Consider the following 15,494-nt stretch of genomic DNA (forward strand, 5'->3'; position numbering starts at 1 on the left):
CGCCGAGTTAAAGTGTTGTTTTTATTAAACGTCTCACAGATGGCATATCTTTAACATGAATATGAAGACGTTAAGTTTTTAATGTTGGAAACAGTCAGAGATGTTAGTGTAATAACCCATTTCACGTCGTCGTTGTTTGCAAATTATTTTTTGCATGCATTAATCTTTGCGCTTTGTTAAACGGAAGTGACAATTGCTTCATGTGTTAATTAAGTTACTAATCATATATCACCGGCCTAGAATTAGCAATAAATATTACCTTCATTAGGGCGTCACTTTGCATACCTGCTTTTAAATGATATTCTTGGTCATTTAATGCTCCATATGTGTTTTCTAGGATACAGCTAAACGATTTCCATACAGGGCGGAAACACTGGGCGGATTCTGACCTGCAGGCGTGGGGTGGGACCTTGGTAACGACGTGTGAATATGTCTACAAAACAGTAAATTTGTCTGTAATTAATATTCGTAAGTTACTCCGAGTTGCAGCAGTTGAAACAACATTTAATTAAACATTAACACCTGACATTATCTTAAAGTGACAACTACGAGGTTAGCTTTTCATGGGGAAGATTAATTCCTTCAGATTTTCTAATCGGAGCATGCGCACGTCATGAATTACTCTGCACCTCTCAAGACACGTGAGCGCAGAAATTACAGCACTTGTAGAGGGAACTGTCTAATTATGACATTTAATGTTAAAATAGTTAAAATATCAATGTGTGTATATATATATATATATATATATATATATATATATATATATATATATATATATATATATATATATATTGCAGTGGGTGATGAATTGAAGTGATGTAGTGGGTAGATCGCACGGATTGTTATTATATAAATAGATTCTAACAAATGTAACAAAAAAAATATATCTCCCAAATGTTTAATGTTCTGAGTAGATTTGCCTTTGATTCAAACACCTTAGTCTGCAGTGGAACCTGCTCCACAAGTGAAAAACTGCACACGCAGCCTGCCTGGATTGAAAAGGAACCTAGAACATGTACGCTGATGATTATGACTTGCTTACCTACAACATATTTACTGCAAGTACTGATGTAAAAACGGATGTTTTCTTACTCTGGAGTGGATGACAAGGTCCTTGTGCATCCTTTCAGGATGGTCATTAAGGGGGGAGTTTTGTTTTTACACAGGTGTGTGAAATACCTTCCAATCACAGAAGAAGAGCGTTGTTCAGAAGTGGTACGGTTTGGATGTCTTGTCCATCTTACCGTGTTTCTTGGGCGAGTGACTTCCTTCCTCTCATCTCTTTTCTGTCTTAAAGAGCGCGTCGAAGGTAAGAGCATGATGGCATAGAAACCTTTATTTCTAAAACTAAACGCTTTTCTAATTCGAATGCATATTTTATCGTGTTTTTTCATTGAAAACACAACACTGTATGCTTTAAGTGCAACTTCCTGACTAAATCAGACCACAGGGAGGCGCCAGTAAGCTTACTTTACAGGAGTAAATGAATGAAATCAGCAGTTCAATGAAAGGTAAACTATTGAAATAGGCACAAAGCTGACAGATCGTCCCACAAAGGAGTTTGAAGCCCTTTATTAGATGAAAATTAAATGATTATTACTTGCTGAATGCTGGTTCAATATGATGAATGAGATGAAGATCTTTGTCAAAACATGATATTAAATTTTACATCTTTCACATGCAGCTAATATGGCACGCTGCTGCTTTCCCCTTATGTTTTAATGGGTAGTACAGGGGTAGAACTGTCTTCTGTATATTCCCTTGTGTCCACAGACTCAGTGAGACAGTTTCCTAAATTGAAATTAATGTGACTTTATGGAATTTTGCTATGAAGAATTCATGAATAAGTTGATTTAAGGGTATACTCTTAAGTACAGAAGTCTGCTATGGGCATCTGGTGTGCGCAAAACTGTTTTATCATTTAATCAGTGTTTATATTTTTCTTTGTCCCTCATAGCAAAAGGTTTTCCCAAGCCTCTCTCTGCACATGTGATGGTAGATTACAGTGAAAAACATGTTTTGTTCTTGTCTGAGGTATATAGTTTGCTTTCACTTCCCAAACATTACCTGTGTTGATACTTTAGTCAGCTCTGGGAAAGTGTTACTTTCAATTTGGCCAAATAAGAGCTGATGTGGATTAGACCTAAATCTTTCACTGACCACTTCTTCACGACATAATCAGGTCATGGCAGACTGATAATGGTACCGCTCTCTCTCTTGTGGCAACATGTCATCATATAGCCACAAAACTTAAAAGATAGTGCTGGTATTTTAAATTGTGAGAGCACCATGTGGGCCAGTGCTGTATGAACACTTCTGCTCTTGCATATTTTCATGTATCAGAAATAAAAAAGAAAAAACAAGGATGGAGGGCTCTATATGATTAAGTAAAACTTTCCTACACTGATCTCAGCTCCTGCAAAACTATCAGGGTTAAACGCAGCTCATTGATCATCAAATTCCATTTATCATTCCCAAAGGTAAAAAGGGGAAGAGGAAAATCCCTTCTCCCACTGAGGTGTGGGTGGTTTTGGAGTCTGGAGTCGTCTCTCTGCTTTCCTCCACAGTAAAGAAAAAGACAGCTGTGAAAGTTGAAGGACAAAAGCAGCTGGGATTCGGGGCTGCGCTACTTGGCAGCTGCAGATTCTGGGTAACACAAAAATACTGTTGATAAAACAGGAAGGATTGCATCACAACTGTCTTGTTTCTGAGACAACAGCCAGACTGTCTGCTATATTTTCATAAGTGAGTATTTAATCAAACCTTATTATTATCAAGATGACAGTTCACTAACTAAATCATCTCATCATTTTACTTTAAGGCATCTGTATTAAAGGCTCACTTTCTTCTGCCTAGGCACAATTTTCTCATAAATAACTATGTACAGGAGTGTAAAGACTGTTTATTTACATGTTGAGTTATGAATAATAATTCATTTGTGTTAGATACAGACTCATAAAAAAATACTTGTACTTTATCTCACACAGGGCATTCTGAAGAAACTGAGGGGAACTCAATTTCCTTTTTCTGCAGAAATCTAGAAGGACAGAAAGCTTATCTTATATTATATTACAAGTTAATGTCATAGTAAACTGGCTCCTCTTCTCTTCAAGCCTCTCTGTTGTTAGTTTAGCCAAGAGCAGAAATATTTAACAATACTTCACATTCTGCACTACCTCGCAACATCATCACTGGCTTTAAGACCTGAGTTTGTATAAACGAGACCAATACTGTCATTATTATTCGGCCGTGCTGGCGCCTGCTCCGATACTTGGCTGCTCATTGTCTGTCTTTTTCTCATCAGAACAGCCATCATTTTGGAGCGGTAGTGATCCCCAGCCAGGAAATACAAAATGGGATCAATGCAACTGTTGACGCTCGCCAGCGGCCTGGTGATCTTGTAAGTAAAGTTTACTATGTTGAGGAATTCACAGTTAAGATTCAGCACACGGGACGTGTAGTAGAGAGTCCGTGTGATGTGAAATGGGACGAAGCTCACAGCAAACACCACCAACACCAAGATGATGAGCTTGATGGATTTTTGACGTGAAGCAGCGCTCTGCTGGCTGGAAGATATTCCATGTCTGGGCTTGCACAGAGCCCGAGCCATCAGGCAGTAACACACCATAATGACGGTGAAAGGGATGCCAAACAGCAGCACCATCACAACAGAGCTGTAGTCCACATACTCGTCAAAGGCCTCCTGGTTTGTTGTGTCATGGCACAGGGTGTCATTGCCCCTCGTGGAGGTGGTAACAAAGATGAGATTGGGCACCAAGCACACAGTCACAACACCCCACACCATGCCACATACCAGGTGGGCATGGCGAGGCTTCACCAGGGTCATCGTCTTAATAGGGTGGCAGATGCCGAGGTAGCGATGCACGCTGATACACGTGAGGAAGAGAATGCTGCAGTAGAGGTTGGCATAGAAGAGGAAGCGCGCAACTTTGCAGGCAACAACGCCAAAGGGCCAGTGACTACGGTTGGCATAGTAGTATATGAGGGTGGGCAGGGAGAGTACATACAGGAAGTCAGACAGAGCGAGGTGGAACATGTACACTGTACTAGTGTTCCAAGGACGCAGCTTCAGGAACAACCATAAAGCTGCAGCATTCAGCACAAAGCCAAACACAAACACCAGACTGTAGGACACGGGCAGCAGGATGTATTTGAACTCTTCATCAAAGCGACAGCTAGAGTTGAAGACTGAGGTCCGCACTGACTGGTCGTGTCCTCCGGGGTTGCTGGTGACCGTCTCCATAGCTATGTAAGGCTTGTGAGCACAGCTGATAAAGCCAGCAGATGGCAAAACCTGCAAAGGAAAAAGAAACACAGAGAGATGAAGATTTTTACATTTTATAATTCTAAACTTAATTTTTCTTCCAGCTGTTAGCTGGATATTTAAACCTCAAGTGACCAAACTGTTTTAGCAACTAAAATAACAGAGTGGGTTACCAGTTATGGTACCATTATGATTTATGCAGAAACACTTTTTTATCAGTCGGAATTTATCTCATCTATACTGTTCCCTTTATCTGTGACATATTCTAAAATTTTCTAATGTAATCAATTATGGTTTCCATTTTTTTTGTCAAAAAGCACAAGGACAAGGCTGTCAAGGCTGCTGACAAAGTAAATGTTGTTGCTCTAGGCCCATGATTCACTGCAAACCATCACAACATAGTGATTAGAATGCATATAGTTCTGGGATCATAAATGATTTTTCCAAACTTTCCAGTGTCTTCAACTAATTTTTCATGATACCAAACTCAATTTCCTGTAAAAAAAACAAAAACAAAAACAAAAAAAAAATGATAGAAGCAGAATGACAAATTCATTATTGGGAAAAAATTTAAGGTTAAAAATATCACAGGAGCACATATAAACATATCACCATTTTCAGTTTAAGTTTAAAGACTGTGAAACTGTGCTTATTTATAGAGCAAGTGATTGGTGGGGCTGCTGGTTTAGGTGGTTACGCAGTTTGACCACTAATTGCAGGGTGGGTGGTTCAATCCCCAGCCCCACTACGTGTTTTTTAGTCAAGAAACAAAACCCCAACTCTGTCCTGTTGCCAGGCCAGCACCTTATATGGCAGCTCCACCTGCACTTGTGTGTACACATGGTTGAATTCGATATTGTAGACCCGTGAAACGGTGCATTATATCTACCATATAACCAAGAAAATAATCGGTAGCTGAATCAGTAATGAAAACAGTTGGAGCCTTTCAAATAATCAGTCAGATTTCTTTTTCCCAGTCTACATCCTTACAAAGTTTTATCAGTATTCATTCAAAACCTTCCGAGCTATGGTGTGTACAGACAGAATGGCAGAAGCATTTTTTAATCCTTTATTTAACTTGGAGTTTGATTGTAATTATTTTAAAACACTGTTTCTTGCGCACAGTTTACTCAAATGGTCACTGTGCACAGCAACATCACTTCAAGTTTTAAAAGTGAACGTGCCCTTTATGTTTAATGGTGCGCATAAAGGCTCATTTCAAGGCGTTTGGAAACAATAAACTTTATACTATAAAACTATATTTCGTTGGTTTCTGTAGGTACGGGTTAAGGTTGTAAGTGTGGTAACTGTGTAACTAATCACAAGTGGACCATGTTTCGCTCTGTAATCTATCGGAAAAGAAGTGTAAAGTTAGGTGTGGACAAGCTTTTAAATTTAAACTGCACCTAAACATAACTTGCACTGGCTGCTTTTCATCGCTGTTGGTTGCTCGTTTATCTTATTTGGTTTTCCAAAAGTCCTCAACACGAAGCTCAGCACCATTTTCTAAAAGCGCGATACGGTAACTTCGCTGCTACTTACCCCCCAACAGGATCCTCACAGCGCTGTTGCTGACGGCTGATCGTGATCCCGGTGGTGCACTGTGGTGCTACGGAGCGTGGGCTCGATTATTTTTTACCAGTTTCACTTTTCAGCCGTGACCCAGACGTATGGAAAACCGCTGTTTCTCTCATTCCGTCGTCCTGTCTACTGCCTCTGTAGTCCAACCCACGCTCATTAATGCCCAGCGAAGAAAACATTTCGCGAAAGTCATTTTAACTCCCAGCACAGTCAGCGCCGAATGCAGGATAGATGGTTGAAATGGGAAGTGCTGAGTGGGCAAGCTGCCGCCCCAAAACCCTCTTATTGCCACTATCAATGTAATTAACCACGTGAAACTGCTACGAAAGTTCAGTTCCACCTACAAAGCAAGCTACTTGGAAAACCGCACAACCGAAAACATGCCCACGCATGTATAGATCCAGAAATGAAAAGCAACTTTGTAGTCGCTCCCACTTAGGAACAAATCCAGAACTGTGTAAAAGTCTTGAGCCCCCCCCCACGCCCCCCTTTTTTTTTTCAAGTATATTTTGCTTCCAAGGAGCCAAACTTTGTCTTGTGCAACAGTTCTCGAGGCCTTCAAAGTTTTTCTTTGGACATTGGCTGCTTTTTCACTCATTTTCAGTCCAGTCCTTGTACTCCGCTTTGAGCACTTAAAGCATTTTATACAACACGTTTGCACTCGCCCATTCACACACACATTCATACAAGCACTATTTTTCTACATCTAAGTGCTTTATATTTAGCATTCATGCACACATTCACGCTCATGAGTACATCAAAAGCAACTCAGGGTTCAATATCTTGCCCAAAGATACTTTGGCATGCAGACTGGCGCACCAGGGATCGAACCACCACAATCTGCCCTACCTCCCGACCCGCAGCCAACCCCACCCTTATATCTGACTATTTTCAGAAGAATGCTGTTTTACTTGTTAAGCCACTTACACAGAAAATAGAGCACATGTTCTTAGTAAAGAACCAATTTTAAATTGTATTTTTAGGCACTTTATTACCAGCAGTCTGTCACAAAACATAATTTGTTCCCATTTCTTCAGTTGACTCTAATGAAAAATGCCAAAAATGAAAGTTTGGCAGGCATTTTTGCACCAACAAGGGGCTTCCCAAAGACATATCAGCCAAACACTTGGCATATCTCAACATGTTGTGCAGTGTGTCCTTAAAAAATTGCAAATACTGGACAACTGGAGGACATAAGAAGAGGTCTCAGGCCTAAATAACTATCACATGAAAAGTCATGTCCTTAGAAATAGGAAAAAGTAGAGCCAAAGAACTGACACAGGTCCTGAGAAATGCATCTGGCTTTTCAGTTCATCCGTTTACTGTTCACTGAAACCTCATCAGAAATGGTCAGAGTGGAAGAGTGGCTATCAAGAAGCCATTCTTAAGGAAGGGAAACAGAGAAACACACATTACCGTAGGTTACATGTACTTATTTCAGTATCTTAAATTTGTGCCACTATTTTCCAGAGTATTTGTTTATCTCATTGCATTGATTATACTCAAAAGTTCTAAAGCACTTAGAATCAGCTCTGTCTAGAGATACATTAAAGTAGGTTATTGCTTACATATTAACCCTTCATACCGCAGAACAGCTTTGCCCTTTAACACTGTGGTCTTTTATATTTGTGTACATTTTACTGCCAATTTTGAAGACTGAATCTTGCAGGAGCTAACTTTGGAATGCAGCGATTCTCCAGTGACGCTCTGCCACTTTTTCTTTAGTAAAACAGCTCAGAAATTCTTCCATCGTTGGTATTTTATGTGTTTGAGATGAGACTCATTCCTAAGGTAAAACTTTATAGCAGTCAATATAGGAATGTTAACGAGTTAATATTTGGACATCCCAGCTGTAGATAAGCCAGTATATCTTCCTTGAGCTAGTATGGATTAAGTGATTCGTCTCCTCTGATTGCAAACCAAAAATTATTGACATGTAAGGTGTGTATTTATGGTCTGATCATAAAGAAATAAAAGCAGGTAAATTGTGCAATACTGTTGTTGGAGACAAGACAATAAACTATGATGAAATGGGGCGAAGTTCCTAAAGTAAAGTTTGGATAATCCACACACTAAAGATGACTCAAGATCATAAGATCAACAAGATAATAAAACACATTTTTTTAAATCATCTTTTTATAGTTTGCTTCCAGATAGTCCAGATAGAACATGCACCTTGACTCAGGTCATATGCAAAGAGCCAATCTCCTTGTAAAGTTCAGTTATCTGATCTTAAACAGCAGTCAATTATACTTTGACAAAAGAGCATCAAACAGGCACACTTACAGGATATTATTTTTAAACTAACAGCATAATAGTTAATGTCCTTTTAGTATAACTGATAAATGAGAATTAATTTACATGAAAACATATCCCTCACATGAGGAAAGCCCAGTCTACCCCATTCAAAGACACAGTAACAGTGTTTGTTTCTGTGAATGTGCATGGCCGAGTTTTCTGGTAAATGTGTGTCTCAGTGTGGGAAGGTCATCTTGTTCATAGCAGTGTGAGTTTCTGTACACAGAGTGACTTTGGGTGGTTTATGTGAGTGAGTGGGTCACAGACAAAGCGTGCTCTTCAGTAGAAAGTAAAGTGTGGCTGGATACTCATGAAGTACATGTATCGCACTGTAAGCAAATTCTTAGGATCTTCTGGGGAAATTTTTTTCTTGATAAGAACTAGATGGAAAAAAACTTTTTCATATTTGTATTGCAAAACTGATCTCAGTATAAAGACTGGACAGGGCAAAGCAACTAGGCTTCCTCTGTTCAAAGATTGCAAAATCCAAGAGCTTTAACGCTCATTCATGAACACATTAAGCCTTGTGTGTTCATCCCATACAGTATTAAAGCAACACACTACCTGTAGTTTATGTGTGGCTATGTCATAGCTGGGTGTAGTTACTTCCTAGAGTCTTGTTATCTCTTCATGCAGTTGACAGACAACAAACACACACTCCCTTAAACTAGGCTAATTGGCGACAGTTGTGGCAGTTTCCTTTCTACAGCATAAACATGAGAGTTGTTTAGATTTATATCCAAAAATACCATGTGGATTTGTTTTTTTTCTTTTTTTTTTTTTTTTTTTTTTTTTTTTAACTAAATCACCTGCTGAGTGGCTGCCTTTTGCATGTCAACTCAAATTCATATACAGTTAAAAACATGACTTTCAAAATAAAACTTTTATTACTTTTAAAACCGTCTGCTTCGTACTTCGAACCTCCCAGCACTCCTACAGGTGATCCATCATTACAATCAGTAAGTCACTGACTTAGTGGTCACTGACACATACCTCCTCTTAGTACACATGTTTGGCTGTGCTTTAATAAGTAACTACCTCAAATGAATGCTACTGTAAAAGCGAGAAAAAGCATCCACACACTGCGGGGATTATTTGTTGTTTTTGAGTCAGCTTAACAGTTGGCTCACTTCTTTCTGCTGTAAAGTATCATTATGTTATAATGTATCATTATAAGTGAGCTGGCAAAAACAACTCACATGTTTTGGACATCATTTCAGGCATCCTTTGTATACAAAAGTAACCCGTCATTTCTTTATATTGTGCTGGAAAAATGGAAAATCGCTGCAGCAATATATCGAAGCGTAGAACCTTGCAGGGAAATACAGATTATGAGGTCAAATCAGAGTTTGCACAATTCTAACTAAATTAAAAGTCAATATTTGCTATGAGCACCTTTATTCTTAAGCACAGCCTGAATTCTCTCAGGCAATGAACAGTAGATGGATCAACTGAAGGGCCAGATGCATCTCTCAGGTCCTGTGTCAGGTCTTTGCTGGATTTTTTCCTAGTTTTTAAGGACACGGCTTTCAGATTCTGTTTATCTGCTGTATAGTTTTTTTTTTTGTTTGTTTGTTTGTTTTTAGGCCTGGCACTTTTTCTTTTGTCCTCTACTTGGCCAGTTTCCTCAGGGACACACTACACCATGTTGAGATTTGCCACGTTTTGGCTAAGAACTCTTTGTCATGGCCCTGGGCCTTTTGCCAAGTGTTTTGTGTTTTTATCACAGAAGTTCTGTTATTTAATCTGTCTAGTTGTGTTTCTTAATTGCCTGTACCTTAGTTTTAATATGGGTTTGCAGTTTGTGTTTTCAGGTCTCACTTTACTTATTCAAGTCATGTTCTTGGTTATTGTTTTGTTATGTTTAAACTCCCAGTTCTCCAGTGTTTTCCAGGTCCTCCTGTTCTGTGTTCCTGTTTGTTTTGTCCCTCTGTGTTTGTGCTTCCGCATGTTTCGTCAGGTCTGCACGTGTGTGTTACGGTTGGTCGCTTTTTATTTTGACAGTCCCATGTGCTTTGTGTTCAGTTTTGCTTCCCTTGTCTTATTAGTCTTATTTGGTTCACCCCCTCTTCCCTGCTGTCTCCACTCTCCCTAATTACCTGGTGTGTATTTAATGCCTCAGTTTTCTTCTGTTTGGCGTTGTGTTGTTGTCTGCGCTCCTGCAAGCTGTGCTCTTGTCTGAATTTTGCTGACACTTTGGGACTCAAACTGTGTTATCTGAAATGGGAACAAATTGCGTTTTTAAGGCAGGCTGCTGGTAAAAAATTTGAATTGGTTCTTTGCTAAGCAGTCCATTATGTGTAAACACAACACTGGTTCATTCTTTGAGTTGGATCTCTTTTAATGTTTAAATGATTCATGGGTCAATATTAAGTGACTTAAAATGCAAACAAAAAAGAAAACTCCTCTGAAAATGGTCAGGTACAAGGACTGGACTAAAGGTGGTTCTAGACTTTTGCACAGTACTATAACTATATTAATATAAGTTTTTTTGACAGTCTGGTTTAGTCATCGAGGGAAATGTTTTTTTCCCCACTTCTCAAAATGAAGCCTACAGTCCTTTCATAATCCAAGCTAATCTGTTTGGCTTAGAGTGCGTCAAAGCCCCGTATTAAAGCATCACCGGAGATGAGCTCATCCGCTGCACAGGTCACTAAAGCAAATTTTGTTGTATATCTGGTTTTACGAATTGTGTTCTTGTAGTAGAAGCTCTGACTACAATCACCCATGTGCACTGGAACATTAACTAGGCTACATCAGAAAGTATTCAAGTAAGATGATGCATATCATGATCTGTGCAATGGACTGTAATGGAAGCATCTGTCTGGTGGCACGAAATGACACATGACTGCTTGTTGCTAGTCAAGAGTTGCTTTATGCACTTTATAAACATTGCATGAACCATGCACAGTGGACGAATGTACTGATTAAGTGGCAGGATAGTAACAGTATGACAGAGTAAACAAAATGACAAATGGCAGGCCTTTCTCTATCAGCTTTCCAGACAATCTTCCAGTAGACACAGACAGATTTTATGCTCTGTAGGTTTAATAGGGGTGCTTTTAAAAACCCAGGCCCAGGCTCACTAATAGCAGTAACGGAAACACACAGCAGAAGGGATGAAGGTGGATAGTAAAACAATAGCCTTAAGTAATCACTGGCAATTGAAAGATAATTTTTTAGTCATTTTAAATTCACCGAAAACAAAATCAGTGAGACCTTAATACTATAATCAATACTTGAATATGTGTCAGTAAAGGGAGATGCATATCAAGGATTTCCATTCATAAGATCAACATGGATCGACGAATCAAGCAGATTGTGCAATGCTTTTACTTCCTGTGTTCTCTTTGCTGTGTTGACACAGACAAACTATTTTTTACAGTACTGAGTAAATGAATGAAGACAGGTCTGCGGTAATGTCCAGCTGACATAACTGATAATTCCATCAGCCTGTCTTACTTTCACTTCTAACAGTTCTTCCAGTTGTAATTGAGTGAATTACAATATTTTGTACCATCAGTGTTGCCCATTTCTCTATTTCAGTTCCAGTTCCTGGGCAGGTTTTCGAGAATCCTGCGTCGGTGTGAAGCATTCATTACTCCTGCAGCACACAGGTCCTCCTCGGTGATGCCACTGCAGAGATAGATTCAATATTTCAGCTTCAGTCATACATGATCATATTAGCTTACAGCTTTTCCTTCTTTTTAACTGGCCATGAAAAGATCTGCTGCAACAGTCTTGTGAGGTGTCTCTATAAACACATGCGTTAAGAATTAAATAAGAATGTCATAATATTTCTTTTAACATCTACCATGTGCAGATTCCACAGAAACCACATTCCATTATAAAGAAGAAAGATAAGCAAGATAGAAAGTAGTGGGGAAAAAAAAAAAAAACAACGATTCAGTGGTAACAGTGTTCATGTGACACATGAGTTTACATTAAAATGGCCTATATTTCCAAGCAGCAACCACAGTGTCTCAGCAAACATGCCCATCCCCTTAGTTCCTATTCTTGTAATCACTACTCATTGTTGACTCTCAGAGACGTCAAACAGTGTTGACTGAAACACAGAACCTTTCAGTCACATGAGGTTTTTCAGCTTCTTCCAATATTTATGCACTCCTCAAAAGAAATTAAAGGAACACTCTGAAAACAGAAAATCAGATTTCAATGGGGAAACAAATTATGCTGGATATCCATACCAATGGAAATGAAAATTATTAACCTACAGAGGACTGAATTCAAAGACACAAATCAAAGTGAAAAAATGATGTGGCAGGCTAGTCTATTTTCCCAAAATTTCATTGCAGCAACTCAAAATGGTGCTCTGTAGTTTGTATAGTCCCTATGTGCTTGTATTCATCCCAAATAACATTGGGGAAGGCTCCTAATGAGACGACAGATGGTGTCCTGGGGGACCACTTCCCAGATCTGGACCAGGGAATCACTCAGTTCCTTGACAGTCTGAGGTGCAACCTTTCAGCATCAGCTGGACTGAACCTAATGTCCCAGAGTTGTTCTACTGGAATTAGTTTAGGCGAGTGCGTGGGCCAGTCAGTGGTATTAAGTCCTTTATCCTCCCGGAACTGCATGTGTACTCTTGCCACATGAGGCCGGGCATTGTCATGCAGGAGGAACCCAGGACCCTACCCACCAGTGTAGGGTCTGACAGAATTTCATCCTGATACCTAATAGCAGTCAGGGTGCTGTTGCCTATCCTGTAGAGGTCTGAGTCTCTCCATGGATATGCCTCGCCAGATCATCACTGACCCACCACCAAACCAGTCATGCTGAACGATGTTAGAGGCAGCATAAGATTTTCTGTTTTGGGGGTTGTCTGGTTGTTGCCCCTCGGGTGCACCTGCTGTAAATTTCATTTACACCAAAGCAGCTGAAAGTGATTAATAACCCCCTCTGCTACTTAACTGACCTGATCAATATCCCAGATATTTTAATTGACTTGATTAAAAAGTGTTCCTTAGATTTTTTGAGCAGTATATAATTATTTATTAAAGCCTGTAGGTAGTTTTAGTTTTAATTACAAATTCCCCCTAAATGCATCACATGAAGGCAATTCAATAGTGAAAGTACAGTTCTGGAAACAAGACAGCTATGTGGATAAACTGATTAGATGTTTGTGCCTTTTCAAAACGTGGCAGACTGAGATTGTGTGTGGATTTTTCAAATGTATATGAGTGAGGGATTAAATTCATTTGACACAGGAATCCACAGAACAAAAACAAAAAAATATAGTGTATTTGTCACCCTTTTGTGAGCATCTAAACACTGACGAATTTCTTTTTGTAAAATTGTAACTTTCTGGCCTGCTCTTACATTTTTCCTCACCACTACAGTTAGAATTAGATTTAGGTTATGGTAAGAGTTTCCACTTATTTGTGAAGGATAAAAAGAAGCTTGGGAATGCATTAATGTCATAAATATCCTCACAGATAGCCAGACAACCATGCCTGTGTACCCCCAACTAAGAGTCACTCCAGGGGAAAGAGCTATCCTTCTGGACTGGTAGCCTATCACACTGAGCTGTGGGGTGTCTCATGAGATGTTGCTCAGACACTAGTGATGAGCCTACACAAATATCAAAACTAATGTTACCTGAAATAATCCAGATCATCCCAGCCATTGAGGCTAAGTCCCAGGGTGTATTTTTGAAGACCCAGAGTAGTAAGAAGTTCCTGCACAGTCTCTGGTGCACATTGTACAGTTGACACCTGCAGTGAGATAAAGTAGATCTATTTATTTATTTTACAAAAATCAGGACCTATATCTTTTAACATTTGCCTTAGATCATATCTACCTCTTTCTCCCAGCTGTAGCCTCGATCTCCATGTATGGAAGGGCCATTTCTATAATTTGTCCTCTGTTTGGGTATGGCTGGGCTTCTCTGCTCTATGGGGAAAAAGTCAACTTCGCTGAGGGACTTGGCAATTTGCAAAGCAGTGAGTGAGTTGTCTCCTGTAGGCCCAGATGGATGATGTTTCACTAACCAGGAAGCAGAGGCCTGACAGTGAGTGGGGGTGTAGGAGAGAGCTGATGGTGCCTTGGCTGCTTGGATAGGGTTGGTCCTTTCTGGAAGATGCTGATGTTGATCCCTTCTGGCCTTTTCCCTGATGATTGCTGAGTGATTCATATACAAGTTCCTTAGATTGCCTTCAGGCTGTATGGAGCCCTGAACAATATTTTTACCTTGGTATTTGCTTGTGAGTTGTGAAGTCTGTTCTTGGCAATGTGAAATGGCTTTACGTGATGGTGGAGGTATGGGAGATGGGTTTTGTGCTGGAAAGAGTTGATAAGAAGAGTTGGTTTGGGATGCATGAAGGTCATTGGTTGTTGAGTACTGGGATAGCATGGCTGGAATTTCAATCTCTGTAAAGTCTGATCTGCGGCCGGGTCTCCTGTCAAAGCCATGCTGCCCCGAGACTTTTGGGAGCTGCAAAGCCTCATTACCAGACCAGATCACCTGAGGGTCCCTTCGATGGGGAAGAGCGTCCTCCACCTTACGTGGCACTGACACACCTTCAAAGATGTAGTAGGCAGGGTTGGTGTAGCTGCTTGGATTTAGTTTGACAGGGACTGCTGAGGACCTGCAATGAATTAAAAAAAAAAAAAACTGGAATTAAGCTAAATGAACTACATACAAAAGTTACTGTTATCCCTAATTATTAATTAGTGTCGCAACTACCCACTATTGTTTTTAGTTTGCCTATTTTTTGGTTCTTTGTTGGGGTTTTTTTGTACATTCATGACTTTTGGTGGCAAACACCAGTTTTAATGTTTCCACATCTGCAAAAATGTTGCAGGCCAGAATTATATTAACTTACAGACGTGTAAGTCACTACATTCAATTAGTCATTTTTTGAAGTTTCCACCTGGAGTTTGCAATAAGGACGCATGCATATTTTGTGGAATGTGCGCAGGCACAAGGACGTCTGAACTGGATCATGCATTCATTTGAAATTTACTTCACTTGGATTCAGGTGGAGCCTCACATTCTCATGGATGCAGTAATTAAAACTGACATTTGTAGTGACTGTGTGGACTTATTTGTACATACAGTATTCTGCACGCCACAAGATACACATAATTCCTCCAAGCAGACTTCATTGCAAACTAGGAAAAAGTATAACATTAACCATTTGGCTGTGGTGTCAGCTGGCATCTGTATCTGAAAGCAAGTGTAATCCCAGCCAAAGCACTGGACAGCAGTTTCTAATAGGTTCTGACAGAAACAACTATGGATATATGGCTTTCATATCACAATGCCTTCTACAAGGAAAAGCCATCTGCATGTATTTAACTGATCAGC

At 39.7% G+C, this 15,494-nt stretch overlaps 2 protein-coding genes across 4 annotated transcripts in view; both read right to left on the reverse strand.

Annotated features, from left to right (window-relative positions):
• Nucleotides 1-2,918: 2,918 nt before the first annotated feature.
• On the reverse strand, nt 2,919-6,257 carry LOC115787040 (P2Y purinoceptor 4). The gene is made up of 2 exons (XM_030739608.1): nt 5,828-6,257; nt 2,919-4,315 (listed from the first exon to the last, which is right to left on the reverse strand). Exon 2 carries the CDS (start codon nt 4,262-4,264, stop codon nt 3,173-3,175), a length of 1,092 nt encoding a protein of 363 aa, XP_030595468.1. The 5' UTR covers nt 4,265-4,315; nt 5,828-6,257; the 3' UTR covers nt 2,919-3,172.
• A 4,333-nt stretch (nt 6,258-10,590) lies between these two features.
• Nucleotides 10,591-15,494, reverse strand: part of inppl1b (inositol polyphosphate phosphatase-like 1b) — a 37,918-nt gene continuing 33,014 nt past the window's right edge. For all 3 annotated transcript variants that reach the window (XM_030739042.1, XM_030739040.1, XM_030739041.1), the window contains 3 exons: nt 13,986-14,772; nt 13,784-13,899; nt 10,591-11,800 (listed from right to left, as the gene is read on the reverse strand). In XM_030739042.1, coding sequence (XP_030594902.1) covers nt 11,707-11,800; nt 13,784-13,899; nt 13,986-14,772 — 997 coding nt within the window. In that variant the 3' untranslated portion in view covers nt 10,591-11,706. The remainder of the gene's footprint in view (nt 11,801-13,783; nt 13,900-13,985; nt 14,773-15,494) is intronic.

Source organism: Archocentrus centrarchus, chromosome 10, assembly GCF_007364275.1.
Source record: "Archocentrus centrarchus isolate MPI-CPG fArcCen1 chromosome 10, fArcCen1, whole genome shotgun sequence".
NCBI lineage: Eukaryota > Metazoa > Chordata > Actinopteri > Cichliformes > Cichlidae > Archocentrus > Archocentrus centrarchus.